Below are 16,744 nucleotides of genomic sequence, written 5' to 3'. Positions count from 1 at the left end.
GACCTCCTCCAGCTGCCTGTCTGGCTTTGGACTAGACCCCCTGTGGGTTGGTAGACTCCAAGGGATCGGTGCTCGCCTCCCAGACTTCCTCCAATCTGAGCAAGTGAATGCACACTGGTTCAGTGCTGTTCTGCACCTCTGGCATGGTTTGGATGATGTCTCCAACTCTTCGCAGGTTTTCCTGTTAACTGCTTTTATGGTCAAGGTCATGTGAGAATGAAAATTGCATTTCCCACCCAAATTCCACACCCTCTTATCAGAGTACCTAGCACACACACACTTTTAAGACCATGACCTTTGACATCACTTTCAAGAACTCTTCTTGGAGCAAAACCAGTAAGCTACCTTGGAATCTGGAAAGAATACTTACAGGCTGGTTGACTTTCTCTCTTTCTTCCTCTTTCTCTCTTTCCCTCCTTCTTCCTCTCCCTCTCCCTCTCTCTCCCTCTCTCTCTCTCTCTCTCTCTCTCTCTTACTATTTCTCTATCTAGATTGTTTTTAACCACATGGTCCCTCAAGACCCTTTCAGGGAGTCTTTGAGGTCACAATCTCTTTTATAATACTACTATGATGTCTTTTTTTCCACAAACATTCTCTCATGATTATACAGTGAACTTTTCCAAATGTTACATGACATTTATCATTGCTTTGATGTTAATATGTAATGCATTTATTATTGTTACTGGAAAATGAATTAATGCATAAGCTATTAGGGCCTTGGTAATTTTTAAGAGTTCTTAAAGGGTCCTGAAACTAAATATTTGCAGAACCACTACTTTAATCTAAGTGGTCTGCTAACTTGGGAATCATATATTGGTTTCAATCACTGATTGCAACAGCCTCATAGCCCTGAATTCCAACAATTAGCATGAGCCCACCCATCATGTATGTAACACTGAGAGGGGAAAGTTCATTCTGATTTCACTCTGTCACTGGACAGGTGATCCAGAGAACAGAATGAAAATACTTGCAATACAGAGAAAGAACTGAAGTTTCTATACAAACTTATTATTGTAACTCTGCTATACTATATGATCTAAGCAAACTTGGGCTTTCAAAATCCTTTCTCTTATTTTGAGGCAGCAGTTCTCTTTGTTCTGTGGAGTCCCTTAAATTTGCATCTGCAAAGCATTAACATACTCTAATATCAGGATATTAAGTGCTGTTTCCATACCTGACATTTCTCTAGCCCAATTAAAATGAATAATATGCACATGAATAGGCCCACAGTACACATAAATTTGTAAGTTCCTCCATTTGGCTTTGAGTCTAGGTATGGTGCTATGTGAATTGCTTTGTTTAATGGGAAGTTATTTCTGTATAGATATAATTGTTTGGCATACCAGAGATTAACTAAAAAAGAGATCCTAACCTAGTAATGGACAGCTGATTGCTTCATTTTCAAACCTACTTTTCATTAAGTCAGTTGAGTTTTTCATTTCTTTCAAATACCCTCCTTAAAGTCAGAATAGCTAGACCGATGAAGGCAGAAATAGGTCTCTAAAGCAGTGTGGCTCATCTGACCTTTTGTGCACTGACAGTCACAGTGAGAAGAAACCAAAGAGGACAAAGTCGGATCCTGAAGAATGAGACAAAGTTGAACAGAGAGAGAATAGAGAGGGGCTTTATAGGAAATCCTTGACAGAAAACACTTAAGTCCTTCAGGTATCACACCTGTGCAGTACACACCTCTTACACCTCTCAAAGAATGCCAACCACCTATAAAGATTCCATTTGTGTTTACATTGGAGCCAGGGCTAAAGAGCCTAGAATATAATTTTGTTCAACAATTTCAGGTTAAGAACATGCCTTCAAAACCACAGGGTGGATTAAGATGACTTCCAGCACAGATTCAGTTTTCCAGTAATTGACAGATATTTGCAACTTTCATTCTTAGGGGAATCAGACTTAAATGCCAGTCAGTAATATTAGTCTGGTTCAAAAAAGTAAATTCCTAAGAGAAACAAAAAATGATTACTTTAGCTAAAACTATATACTTTCATAATGAAAGAGACCCAAAAGGTTATCTACATATCAACCTTCTTCCTAATGCAGGAATCTCGCCCCATCAGTCCCTCTCCCACAAAAGTATGGCTCTCTATACTGAACAGGACTTCAGTTTTTGGCAACTTGATGAATCCTGCCAAGTAAAACAAGTAAACAGATAACATAATTATTAATTTTTTAAAAATGTTTGTTAGCTAATAGAATGTAGGAATCCTGGAAGTCTAAAAAGTTAGTGAAAGTTGGAATCCAGGAAGGTATGTGTACTCACTAAGGTTGGCTTTTTTCTTGAGAATATTTGTGAAAACCACGTGGTCTCACGCTCTGAATTTTATAATTTAATGATTGCTTTGCATAAACTTTGACACAGTTGTACAAGGAGAAAAATCTGCACTGAGATTTTGTAATGATAGATCTGCCCTCATGTTGTTCTGAAACCTAAATTCACATACAACCTGGATGGTCCAAAAAACACACAAGCCAAGACTGTGCATGATGGACTTGGATCTAGGTGTCTTCAGTCCCCCAGAAGCAAAAGCAGATCCTCTCTGGAAAAACACAGCTTCAACTCTAGGCTGCAAAGCATTTCTACAGATAAATTTCCAATGAATATGAACTCATAGTCAAAAATCCAAAGCAAACACAATGTCAAAGTATGAGCATGGCGAGTGGAAACAGCCAGCAGAATCAGACTCTACCACCTGTATGGCCTTTCCTCCCTGAAACAACAGTGATTAAAGGTAATCACTCTTTCACACAACAAATCAATTTACCTTATCTAGAAGCATCCATGTCCTTCCCCTCTCCTTTCTACAAGATGCCAGTACCTTTCACCTTGGCTGCTATCCTCTGGACAAACTCTAGCTCCTAAGGGACTTTTTCAAGTACTCCTGATGGAGTCTGATGGGATCACTTTCCCTGATCTACACTCTACTCCCATTAATTAAATTGGATATACAAATGTTCTTTTCAATATTCTTGACTCCCACTAATGAAACGCCATGAATTTCAAATACTCATATTCACGTAGCCTTGCTGGGTCTAAGCACAGTTCTGGGTCCCAACGTATAGTATCTCTGCCTAGAAGGTACTTAACATTTAGCAGGTGTGAACAAAATCCAAAGCCTCCCACTTTATTCCCATGAGCTACTGTCATGTTAGATGGCATCTTCACCAAATCCTGAATCAGCATGACTGTTTTTTTTCTGAAATTAAGTAAAATAGTTCACTTTAGCCTTCTTTAAAGAATGAATTCATTTGGTCTCATAATTTCAATGTAAAGTATTTTTGATGTTGATTCTATCCTCCCATATACTATCCACCTTTTTTTCCCCCACAGCTTTAAATGAAGCTCCAATCTGACAAAGCAGACTCCTATGTCTTTACCCAAATTGATAAAGACCCTGCAAGGTATAGCCTACGCTGTGTAGTTCAAGACATTCCCACCAGGTTGGCAATTCAGTAGCCAATACCAAGTTCTTTGCTGTCATTATGTATTGCACTGGTCATTCAGAATTTTGGAAACCTTGGAGCAGTTTGGACATGCAAACATATTTAGCATTTTCTCTAGATTTATAGGGTTCCTTATTCTCTAAATTCTGATTAGTTTTAAATCTCTCTCCCCATCTTCCTTTGTTTAGTTCTATTGACCTTTGCTCAAACCTTGTTCTGTATAAGACACAGTGGTAGGCACTGGGGACCTGGAAAGACCCAGTGTATCTTACCCCTGGGCTTTCACAGTCTAGTCAGGTATAACTAACTCATTAATACAGGTGTCATATCCTCCACATTCTCCCAAGCTGAAATTGTGCCACAGAGGAACAGTTTTGAATGCTCTTCTTGTTCCTTCTCTCTCCCTTCCTTTCTTTCCTTCCTTCAACAAAGGTTTACGAAAACTCCATTATGTTAAGCACTGGGGATATACAATGATTCTGGCCCCTGTTTACAGCAAACATTCTAGTCCTGGGAGACAGGCAGGCACAGACAAATGAAATAGTGCACTGCCAGCAGGGCTCTGAAGGAGACAACAGGGAGTTGATCACACAAGGTCACAGAAGGGCCTATCCTAGGAATGGACATCACCCTCACGGCCACTGTATGAGTCTTTGCTGAGTCTTCCAGTCATCCATCAGCTTCTACTGAGTATTTATTAAGTGTTGGGCTGCAGAGATAGAGAGGTGGAAGATGAAATCTTAGCCTTCCAGAGGCTTAGAGTTAGGATATGACTTGTCTAACACCTGTGACCTTATGTGAAGAAATGAAGTTGGGAGGGACAGGGAATAAAAGTCCACTCCTGCCCTCATCCCTCCTGATCCTAACCTCGGTTTTTCTATCTGTGGCCACAGCAGGAGGTTCCCAAGAGGGCAACTCCTCTGTTATACACACTTCTTCCCTGACTCCACACACCAATGCTGCTAGAAAATGGTGAAAATGTTTTGGCTTGCAGCCATATGATGGGGTTATAAACACTCCTATCTAAGCTTATTAGAAACCTGGTTCCAGCTCAGGCCTGGTTCTCTAACAAAGTAGCTGGGTTGCCTAGCTGCTAAGCTACCTGTGACCTTCTGATCTAGGCAAGGTCCCTGAGGGGTACTATCTTTACTCAGTCCCCCACCCTCTTAAACTATTCTTTCCTATTTCACCTCAACTGGGTACAATTTTTAAGTCACCCATTCTGGCTAATTATTAACAGAAAAGAGAGTTCATGATCTACTACACCAACTACTTTGGGCAACACTGACACTGCAAATGGCAACACAAACCAAGCAGCAACCGGCATCCACTAGAGATCACACAAGTTATATTATTCTGCAATTCATCCTCTTTTGGGTTGACTGAGTCCTAACTGGGAGCTCCTCCATGTCCTACTAGTACCTCTGTGTCTGCCCCTGACCAGACACTGTCTAGGACATGGGATGTGCTCAGTTGATGTTTGCTGAAAGAGGAAATCATCCCATCTTGGGACCAATTCTCTCATTTCTCTGGAAGAAAAGAAATCAAGCTGAAGACTTAAAATATTTTGAAAATTATACTACTTGACTTTATAAATGTTTGAGAGGCTAATTAGAATAATATTAACTGGAAACACAAGACCAGGGTAGAGAAATAACATTAGGTGGCTATCTCAAGAGGGAAGACAATATATTAACAATTCTTTTGAGTCAATCCATTCCAGTTTAGTTAGATAGATTTCCTGAGGGCCTACTGTGAGCAAAGATTTACAGAGGCACTAGCCATCATGTGTGCCCAACACCCTTTGTTAATAACAGCAATCCCTTCCTTTGGGGGATAATTATCTCCTCTCCCTTTCTCTCTCATTCCAGAGGGGGTGCCAAGCAGGAGGCTGGCCACTTCCTAAACAAAACAATTGGCCCACATTAGAACATGTGACATGAGCCATGCCAAACAGTCCTTCTTAGTTTTTTATGCACAGATATTGGGATGGTCTGCAAGAATGACACAGCTGGGGTGTAGCTCCAGGCTAGAGGAGGTTTCCAGCTCTAGGCAAGTTCACTTTGGATTCAATGAGACCAAAAAATGACAACAGAACATTGAGGGTAAAAAGGGGCTTATACCAAGCTTTATTCTCATGGTGGTAGATTGAGTGCTAGAACCACATCTGCATCTGGCAGTCTGCAAATCTGTCTGTGTCTCTGCCTCAGCTCCAGCATCTGACCCGAGCACTGAGTGCAGCTCTTTTTATAGCAATACAGGTAATAATGGCTTATTACCAACACATGTGCAAGCATGCACCTGCACAGCAGGCTAAATATTACATTGCATGTGCACAGTGGGTGGGATTAGGATCAGGTGAGGATCCTGACCATGGTAATTTCCATTTTCCCTACAGTCCATCCCTGGCAGGATTCTCACCTCACAATCTACATGACCACAATCTTCTGTGATGGTCCCTGTGCGAGAAAGCTGAAACATTGTAACCAGATTCCATAACAGCAATAGAGGCTATAACAACATACAGATAACAAAATTATGATTATCTCCTCAAGCCTGAGGAGATCAGTGGCCACTAAGTGGTCATTCCAGCCATATTCAAACCAGTTCTATTTAGATGAGTCCATGACTCACACTTTCCAAAGGAGGCCAGTAGCAAAACTGATAAGGAGTTTAGTGCATACTGAGCAAGCAGCAGTTTTTGCCCAGATGTGTACCAAATCTACAAAAACTTCAGAGGAGATTAACCTTAAGGGCAAAATTAACTTTAATGACACCAACATATACAAATCTTATCCATAACCTTAATATAGCCTTAAGGGTGATAAGACACATTTTAATGACACCAACATAGGCAGATCTTGTTCATCAGGTAGGATGCATGCAAGAGAGTTGCACTTTGATAGAACTGTGGCAAGACAGGGGTCCCATTCGGGTCTGATATACCATACTTTTACCCTTCTCCCTGTGGGGGTTATTGAGGGGTCTAAGTATATTGCTACTGGAGGTACATGCACTGGTCATAAAAACAAAACTACCCAAAAAGATGCTTTTACCTTCAGACCATTTAGGGTACACTACCATGATTCATGAGGGCCACTCTGCCATTACTCCAGGAATATATAAGAGGCCAGCCTCCAGGCCTTGCCTCCAAGGTGCTGGGTGGGCCAACCATTGCTGATCCATGTCAAAATGTCCAAGGCCACATCCACTGAACAGAGTCTCCGGGATTTACTGTAGTTGGTGCTGGCAGCAAGATATTATTCTGGTGGTCAAACCCTGGCTTCAACAATTCCTCCTTAGTTTGTATTTGCAACTGTATAGGGGAGGCAGCAATGTGTGTCAGCATGTCCATGGGGCTCAATAACCCCTTCTCGGGCTTCTTATTCAAACGCTATAGCACTGCCCATAAGCAGACTGATCATCCTCATAGACTATTGGTGTCTGACTTCAGGCCAGATTTTAACACACCATTGTTCCTCTCTATCAATCATGTCTGCCCTGGTAGGATTATAAGGTACATGAAACTTGCATTTGATTTCTAATTGTTGTACCCATTCTTGTAGTGTATGTCCAGTAAAGTGGGTGCCTTGATCACTCTCAATTACCTGCAGTCAGCCATAGGCCACAGAGATGCTCTAGGCCTCTTTTAGTTGTTTGCTGGTCTGCACAATGTACAGGAAAAGCAACTAGGAGTCCAGTAGCAGTGTCCACACAAGTCATAGAATATTTGTACCCTTCTGATATGGGCAGAAGCCCAATACGAGGAGTACTGGCCCCTTAGCAATTGTCTCAGGTTGCTGTGGCACTTAGCATAACTCCTTTTTAGAGAACACAATGCACTCCTGCCAGGCTCTGCTGACTTTTTCAAAGATTAAAGGCAGGCCTCACTGATGGGCTACAGCCCATATTGTCTTTTGCCCTGCATGCAACAAATGCTGATGTAACCATTGGGCCACATCAGAGGCAGGCTTTTCTTCTAGCCAATGTACCTGGGCCAATTTATCCACTTTATCATTTTCTGGGGATGCCAACAGCAAATGGCCTGTCATATGGTATACTGTAACCGTTTTAGTCTAACCAGAGGCCCACAAGTTTTGCTACATCTTGCCCCCAAAGGGGTTGGTGACCAACTATCCAGTTAGCATGGTACCATGTCAGCAGCCACATGGTCAAGCCTCGATAAACAGCCCAGCTGTCAGTGCAAACAACTAGTAAGGAGGGCTCCTGTGTGATTATGAACCATAATGTCTGCAACTCTGCCCAGTGACTGCTCTTCCCCTCACCATCTTCCACCATATTGTCTCAGTCTTAGGACAAAAGGAGATAGCCCTCCATTTCGGGGACTGTCCATGGCTGGATCTGTGTACCATGCATCTTCAGATACAGGGGCTCTTCCCTCCCATTAAGGGCTCTCGGCTACTAATGGCTATATGGCAAATTCTTCATGCCTTTTACTTGCTTATGCCTTTCACATGGCATATATCACTGGCCCCAGTAAGCATTGGAGTTCTCCACTCAAGGGGCCTATAGACAGGGAGCTATGCTGCTGTAGATATGTGCCCCATTTGGCCAGTGTAGGTGTCTGTGCCATGCCACTCCATGGCTTTTGGGTCCAGTCTTTACCCACCCTATGATGGGATAGATGGTTCTTATTTTTATCAGGGTTATTCCAGTGATAGGCTCTGTAGTCAGCAAGACATGGTACATGGAAGCCAATTGTTTTTCTATTAAGGTGTACTGGTCCTCTGCTCCTTTCCAGTGTTGTGACCAGAACCCAACAGATGGGTGAGTTCATTCAAGTCACTACCAGAGGCCCCAGAAACAAACATCTTCAGTCACATGGAAATCCAGCTCACAGGATCTTGATGGGTCTATCACCCTCAAGGTTGGAATGGCCTTGACTTCCCATTTTGCAGTGGCAAAGGCAAACGTACATCTCATCCCAGTCCCACTGACACCCCTTTGTACCAAACAGTATAAGGGCTTCAGAATTTGGGCCAAGGACAGGATAAATATACTCTCCAATAGCCTAAAAGACCCAAAAACTCTTGCAGTAGTGTTAGCCATAAGAGAATCAGAAGTAAGCATAAGCATAACATCAAAGTATTAGATGCCCCATTCCCAGTAGGATTTCAGCTTGTTTTACTCTGAGATCCTTATCCCCATATCCATCTATAACAGTGGGGGTCCTGGGAAACTGCTCAGGGTTGCCATAAATCAGTGAGCATTCTGCTCTTGTGTCTACCAAAGCCAGGACATGTTATACATTCACTAGGGACCAATGAATTGATATTTCAACATGTGATCTCTGGCTCCCGCCTGGTCACTCAGGGTGCGTTATCTCAGCCTTCCTGTCAGTCAAACCTTATTGCCCAGTTATCTTCCTGTGAGGGTCCAGGTGGGGTTGGCTCACTCTCTAGCAGAAGTCTTGCAGTCACACAGGCTGAACTTGTGGCTTTAACTCTGGCTTCCATTTCTTGGTCTTTGTCTTAGCCAACAGCTGAAACTGCTGCTCTGGCTTCAGTTGTTGCCATAGCTCCACAAAGATTTTATTTGACTTCCCATCCAATATCTCTCTGACTGCCCCTGCCTTTATCAAATCAGCCCACATCTCGGTCTTTGTGACCTTCCTTCACAGGGCCCTTTTAAACTTCCTCTGAATAGTGAACTGCATTCTCTTCTGGGCCTGTATTGCTTCAGCCTTTTGCAAATCTGCCATATTATTGGTAAGCACTATGGGTTGTCCTAAGTGATAGGCCAGAATGGCCACTATGGATCCAAAGAGGGATGGGGGGGCCCTTTGTAGCACCATATTCCTCATCCCCACAGTGAATAACTCCTTGTCTGGGCCATACTTTACTGGTCAAAAATGGCATTTTTCATGCTTAACCCCCTTAACATCTGTTGGAGTTTGGCATACATCTGCCATCCAGCGGGGGAAGCTGGTAAATCACCCTGATTGGGCCATATAGTACAAAGTGCGGCCATAAGCCATTCCAGGAGGAAGTGGTTGCCTGGGGTCTGGTATCCACTTTGTAATCAATGCCACAAGGCAGGATGAGTTGTTAGAAAGCCAGCTTTCCTATTTCTAACCCTGACAGAATAATCCCATCCACCCCTACATCCCAAAGGCACAAGAGCCAGGCTGATACGGACCCTGAGGGTTTTTGCCAAAAACAGGAGCCCATATCCACCAGCTCTGCCTGTGTATAGGGGCAGAGCATGAGTACTCCACGACCATGGAGGGGGCTGCACCTCTCCTGGGGGAACCCAAAGTTGCTTCATCTTTATTTTCTTGACTACACCTAGGCAGGCTTTCAATAGAGAAGGGGTTGATGCCTCTGGCACCACCACAACCCTTTCCTACCAGCTCCGAAGCTGACTGCAGCTCTCTCGCCGGTCCACCGAGCACTTCCTCTGCTACATCCTTTACCTTCTCACGGTGCCTCACAGCAACGGTATCTCAGTCTTCAACAGTTCTCTTACCTTCTCCTCAGTACCTCACAGTTGCTGTTCCCAAGTTGCCTCTTCTTGTGCTTCCTGCAGGAGCACATCCTCCTCCTTCATGGCCTTTATCTTTTCGTCAGTGCTTTGCAGTGATGCCTTCTCATTCTCCAACAAATATTTTTCCTCCTCCACAGCACCTCACAGATAGTTTCAATTGCATAGGAATAATGATGGAGGAGGTAAAGGATTACAAGCAAGGAAGCAGCAGTTTTAGAATTAAATAAGATAATGTTATACAAAGTATAACATTTAGGAAGCCACCTGGTTCACATGCCTACTAAGGGACACCTAAATTCCTCCTCCTCCATAAAGGATTCCTTCCATAACTATTTACCCAGTCGTAAGGGCAGCCTACTGAAGCACGCCTCCCATGAGGGGTGAGCCTCCATGAGCACAGAGAAGGCACTCAGGGAAGAGTCTTCTGATTCCCCAAGACAGATCTGCACCTCTAGAAATACAAAATATTCTAAGATTCTGTCACATGGAGATGTCTCCCAAGGAATGATTAGCCAGCAGACACATATTAAAATTGACAGATAGTATATGGTTGGTTAGGATGTGGCATTAGTGGTATTCTAGAGACCTTGTGCCTTCCCTGGCCCAGCCATCTCCGGCTCAGTTCCCTTCCTTTTTTCTGGCTGAGGTTAGTGGGGATAGTAAAGTAGACGTGTTTTGGAACATCAGGCATTTTGGTTTTCTGCAAATCACAGTAATCGACTCTCCTCGCCTGTGAAAACGAACACCGAGATGCAGTAAGCATACTGGACATCAATGCCACAAGTACAGTGGTGCCTCATCTTGCACATCTGGGGAAGGCTGTTATCTCTGGAAACAAAGGGAGATGGTTCTCCATAGCCCAGAGCCTACTGACACTCAAAAATTATGAATCTGGAAGCCTCTTCACACTCCTCTTCCCTGCTATTTTACAGGAACCATATTAAATTGAGTTACTTATCTCAGAAACTTGCTTTGAAACACCTGGATTATTTATCATTTTATACTGTTATAAGAACCTGTGAACTTTACAAATGAAGAGAGAAGTCTGCACATGTTTTTTACCTCATTTTTATAACCCATTGCCTGTCAACTTTCCAAACACTTGCACCAGGCAGGCTGTTTGATTCACTCCTTGGTCATAAAATCATTTTCACACTTCCATCCTCCTAAAACTGCTGTCCCTTTTCTTCATTAAGCAGAAATCCATCCTGATCTCAGCCGAACTTGGATTTCTTTCAAGTACTCTCTCTCCTGGGCATTCTCTAATTCCATCTCTACTTCTAAGGGTTTCATTACTGAGACCCTGAAGGTAGGGGCATGGATTTTAGATAAATTGCCAGTGACTGATTTCAGCCCAATTTATGGCAGTAGGATTAAAGAGAAAAACAAACACATGTGTGGACTATCCTAAGAGAGTCTCAAGACCTCAGCCTCTGGGAGACAGGCCTTTGTGTAATCTCCTCTGCATGAAAGGAATGGGGGTGGGGGGGACTGTGACCTGCTTCTAACCAAAAGAATACAGTAAAGGTGATGAGATGTACGTGACATACATCATTATGTTACATAAAACTGTAATGTCTATCTTGTGAGGAGGCACTTCCCCTTTGATGAGGTCGCTTTAATGAAATAAGTGGCAATGCTGGGGAGGCCCACAAGGCAAGGACCCAAGAGGAGCTTTCAGGTGATGGCCTAGCAAGGACTGTTGACCCCAGGCAACTGACTTCCAAGCTGCTGCCAACAATCATGAACTTGGAAACCTTTCCCAGTTGAGCTTCAGATGAAACAGCAACTCTGGGCAGCATCTCCACTGTAGTCTTGTGAGAATCTGAAACAAAGAATGCTGCTAAGCTGCAGACCTGAAGACACTGTGAGATAATAAATGTATGTTGTTTTATATCACTACATTTGTGGTGCTGCTATACAGCAATAGATAACGAAGTACACAAACAGAGAGAAAAGTAGCCCCTTAATTCTGAGAGCTAAGCTGGTACTCTCAGCAAAGCCTTGAAATTGCTGGGTGCTGGTCTGCACTCATACTCAGCTTTGGTGTTAAATGTAAAACAATTCCAAAGAACACCAAAATAAGACTAGCTCATACAGACTGAGGCAAAAATATGACCAATCCTGAACACTGATCAAACCACAAAAATGATCAAACACCCCCTATACTGGCTAATACGAGTATACAACTTTGACCTTGATTCATTCCCCGTCTCACAGATAAGATTTATTTAGATACCCATGCACTGGATTGCCCCTCCTTAGAGCATCTGACAAACAGAGCAAAGCCCTGCTTTCTTGAACCTTCCCCCAAATCATATAAAACAAGCCTGAATCCCATAATAAATCTTCTCTAGTGCCCCCTTACTGAGATGTTGGATGGTTCCCCTTCAGGGTGTGGTCTCCCCAGTACAGCCAGCAATAAACCCAAGTTGCTCAGCTACAGGTGTGTTCCTAGTGGTGTCTGGCTCAAGGGCATTGAGTAACAGTAAGCAAATCAAATAAACAAAAAAAAAATCAAACATGACTTTATGGAACTTGCATAAAAGTAGAATAGTCCATACACTAGGAACAATAGTGTTCCTAGTGGTGTCTGGCTCAAGGGCACTGAGTAACAGTAAGCAAATCAAATAAACAAAAAAAAATCAAACACGACTTTATGGAACTTGCATAAAAGTAGAATAGTCCATACACAGTTTAGATTTAAAACACAAATACAATAAACTATCTCCAAATGAGTATAAAGGAATTATTTCATAAATGGTATTAGGATAAGTAGCCAAGAGTAGGAAAACGAGGATACACCCACATTTTAGACAAATAAAAATGAACTCTACATAAATGAAAGAATTAAACATAATTAATAAAGAGATCCATGGGAAAACAATGACTCTGTCATTCGGAAAGAATGACAAAGAAAAAGACTGCCCAATTCAGGTAGAAATTCCTTGTGTATAATAAAAAGCAATACAAAAATAAAAGAACAGCCTGGGAAATACCTGCATCACAGTGACAAAATATTTAAATCTACAAAAGAAACTTCATTTACATTTCTAAGAAAAGCGTCACATATCTGAAAGATAATAAGTAAAGGCTATTACAGATAATTCACAAGCAGAAAATAGGAAGAGCAACCTCCAACACTCTCAGTGCTCCAAAGAGGTGCCATTTTATAGCAAGGAAGTAGTAATTAGACAATGAATAATCAAAGCTGGAAGTGTTGAGCCATGCTAGGAAGCCCCCTCATCACGGATAGAATTTTCTATTATTACAACTTTTTTGAAAAGCAACACAGAGGAGTCATGACTCAATCACCAACTCCTGGGAAACCTTTCAGAAGAAAATATCTGTTCAGATTTTATAATAGTGTTACCTACAATGGCAAACAGAAACAACCTGAAAGTCTACTAGTAGGGAAATGTTTAATGAATTTGCTGTATTAACACATAGATTTATCTAGTATTTAAGTAATTGTGAAGGCTAGAAACACAAAAAATGTTTAGGATTTAAAGTGGAAACAAAAAATACAGACTATAAAAATGCAAATTAACCTTTAGATGAATAACAAGAATGTGCCAGGTGCTGTTTTAGGCATTTTGGTCACACTTCATTTAATCTTCATGACATCCTGCCAGTAAAGTAGTATTATTTCCATTTTTATAGATGGAGATACTAGGGCAAAGACCTAAATTGGCCAAGACCACACAAATGGAAAGTAGAGGAGACAGATGTGAACCACAATGACTCTAAATGCTATGGTTTTAATTATCATGTTCTACATTAGACATACATGATTATTACAACTAGGTGCAACCATGGATATCTAGGACAAACACTGGAAGATAAGATGCAAATGTGAAATAACTGTGATATGGGAATAGGATTAAAGACAACTTAATTTTTAAAAATCATCTTTAATGCTATATGATCTACTCAATGCAAACAATGCAGACAATTAAGCAATGAACTCCTGACCTCCAATTCTCCATGAAAAGCTTAATTATACATGTCCTTGGAAAGAGACATGTCCAAAACTACTTCTAATTTCACTCTTTTTTGGCAGAATGGCTTGTAGGTGTAGTCCAGGATAAATACTGAAATGCAGCCATCGTTGTTGGGTACAGATTGCTGTACAAGGGTATGGAAGAGAGCTGAGGAGGTGAGAGACCCAAAGGAAATAGGGAAATGCAGAGTTGACTGGGGAGAAAGGAGGTGTGCTACCAACCAAGGGAGGGTCTTACCTCCCTGTTTGCCCTCTTAAAATAATTTGAGCTTCTATCTGCTTGCAGTGGGCAAATAGGAAAATAAAATTCAGAGAACCTGTAGAAAGACCAGTGGGTGTCCCATCCAGTTGTCTTTTTTAAAAAAATTTTCAGCAATGCTATGTTTCAACATAAGGGCAGGTACAGACTCAGACTCTTGCCACCCACATGTGTGTGCTGACAGCAAACCAAGATACTTGCTTCTCACTGTAGTGAATTAACCACTCTTTCCACAACTATATTTTCTTTTGAGTTTATTTGTACTTTTAGGTTAACCTAATCCTTTTCTGGTCAAACCTCAATGACACTTTGACCACTATCTCCCTCCCTAGGTAATAAGTTGAAACAGAGGGTACTCTGGATACTATGAAAGTCAGATTAGAAGATCCATGTTAAGAACACTGACTTGAGGAGGAGAGTGACAAGAGATCCCCACCTGCAGACATTCTAAGCCGTTTACTCACTCACTGTCTCCCTTAGAAGGCTCTTATGGGGTGGGAGATGGCCACCTGCTGTGTGTATAGCAGATTATAACTCCCAGATTACAGGTGACATCCCTTCCCCAACTATATCAACTGTGCAATCACTTCAGAAGAATATTGCACAGAGGGTCAGAGCACAGTTCATTTGTTGTCAAGTCTTCTAAGACAGATAAAGCAAAGCTGGATGCTTTAAGAGACATCAGTGTTTTAGCGGGGCAGACTAAGTATGGCTGGGGAAGGAAGGATGTGAAACAATGCCCTGTAAATCTGATTTTCCGGATACTACATCTCAGCCAGACCAGAATCAGTTATGTGCAAAATGATTAATCACTGTCTCCCTGAAATATTCAAGGTCCTGCTGACTGTTCTTAGGATGGAAAATATCTAATGCTGAAATATGACTTTCAGACATTTGTTCATTCTATATCCTTTTAATAAAGTGGAACAAAAAATTTTGCCTTGGGCTTGGCTGAGTTATGGGGTTTATCTCCTAAGTGGCAAAGCTTCATTCCTCAGTCCAATCACCACACTGAGGCCAAGTTATAAGAAGCCTGGCAGAGAAGGAAAAATGCCTGTGCTATAACTCAGGCATAGATTTATCAGATGCGATAATTGCTGTGACAGACAGGTTTTCTCTTTATATTTGTAGAAAAATAGGCACTGCAGAAGAAAATTAATGTAGCTAATGGGCAAATGCTGATGGCTTTGTGTGGTGTATGTGTTCTTGACGAACGTGGCTGATGTATTACAACCTGACTCCATCGCTGCTGGGGAGGGTGTAGGGAAACAGAACAAACCCTCGGACATCATCTGAGGCAAAGACTGAGCCAGGCCCCCATATACCTTTTCCGCATACTCAGACACAATCTGCTTGATCTCAGCTGAGCAGAGTCCCACAATCTGGCCCACGGAGCTTGCGGTGAGACGGGTCTGCAATCACAGGAGGGTGTGTTTTAAGGCCATGGCTTGTCTTTCACAGAACTGGAAAACCTGAATGTTCTATGTGTTACAGCAAAACTGATAATATTCCCAAGAGGAAAAATAATTTGGCTTTTGTTCATATATTCATCAAAAAGGAGAGGAGTAAACAAGCCTCAGGAAGAATGTTAAGCCACCTCTCTACCTCCTGAGTCACTTAGCTGTCCACACTAGATTCTCCTTGGACCCTGGGCCCCTCTGGAAAATTGTTTTTCACCCCATTTTCCCCATCTCAATTCTCTTCCTGAGGGACACAAAATAGAGCCTGCAGGGAACCTGGAGGGCTTAGGACTGAGAGAAAAAAAATAGTACAAATGGCAGAGGAAACAGAATCTCAGAACTCCTAACATATCTCTCTACTGCCACAGGCCTTTCCTGCCCTAAAAAGGGTGATACTTGCAAGTCCTTGGTTGAACAGGACAGGGCTTGAGCTCTGGGAAGACCAACTGTAAATTCAGAATTCTATTTTCTAGGTAGATGGCGTAGGAGGGCAACACAAGGACCCCTTTGGCATGGGGCATAACTTAGGTTTACGAGAGGCAGGGCTGCATCATGGCTCTGCTGCAGAAGCCTGCATGAAGCTGTCCCAGCAGGGACATCCTGCTTTCACCAGGGTCCTACCTTCGAGAGGTTCCCACAGACAGCAACACTATATTTATAAAAAGCTTCCTAAAAGAAGGATTCCAAGGAAACAGGACACACCAAGTGATGAAAAGCCAGAGCTCTAAAGGTGGGCCTTCTGGGAGGGGCCCTGCAGAGCAGAGCAGGGGAATTCCACACACACCCTCTCCCGAGACCAGCCCCACCTCACCTCATTTGCCATGGCTGTCATCTTGGTCATCAGGGACTGAATACGCTGCTAAAAGAGGAACAGGAGAAGGCCATGAGCAGAGCTGATGACAGGAGACATCCACAGTATGTTTAACCAGATCTCTGTGGTGGAATCCAAAGGTCATTTACTTGATCTCATTTTAGGGTGAGCTTCATGAGAAGTGATAAATGGAAGCTAGAAAGGGTATAGGCCAGCAGACTGTGGGGGGCAGCTGGCCATTGTGGAAA

At 42.5% G+C, this 16,744-nt stretch overlaps 1 protein-coding gene across 1 annotated transcript in view; it reads right to left on the bottom strand.

Annotated features, from left to right (window-relative positions):
* The window catches only part of CCDC93 (CCC complex scaffolding subunit CCDC93), a 117,951-nt gene that overhangs the window by 39,735 nt on the left and 61,472 nt on the right, over positions 1 to 16,744 (bottom strand). Inside the window, exons 10-11 of the mRNA XM_037001067.2 lie at positions 16,497 to 16,544; positions 15,551 to 15,637 (exon numbers count right to left, since the gene is read on the bottom strand). Of these exons, the coding sequence (XP_036856962.2) occupies positions 15,551 to 15,637; positions 16,497 to 16,544 (135 nt within the window). The remainder of the gene's footprint in view (positions 1 to 15,550; positions 15,638 to 16,496; positions 16,545 to 16,744) is intronic.

Source organism: Manis javanica, chromosome 7 (assembly GCF_040802235.1).
Source record: "Manis javanica isolate MJ-LG chromosome 7, MJ_LKY, whole genome shotgun sequence".
NCBI lineage: Eukaryota > Metazoa > Chordata > Mammalia > Pholidota > Manidae > Manis > Manis javanica.
Note: the sequence above shows the minus strand (reverse complement) of the source record. Positions and strands in the feature narration are given on the sequence as shown.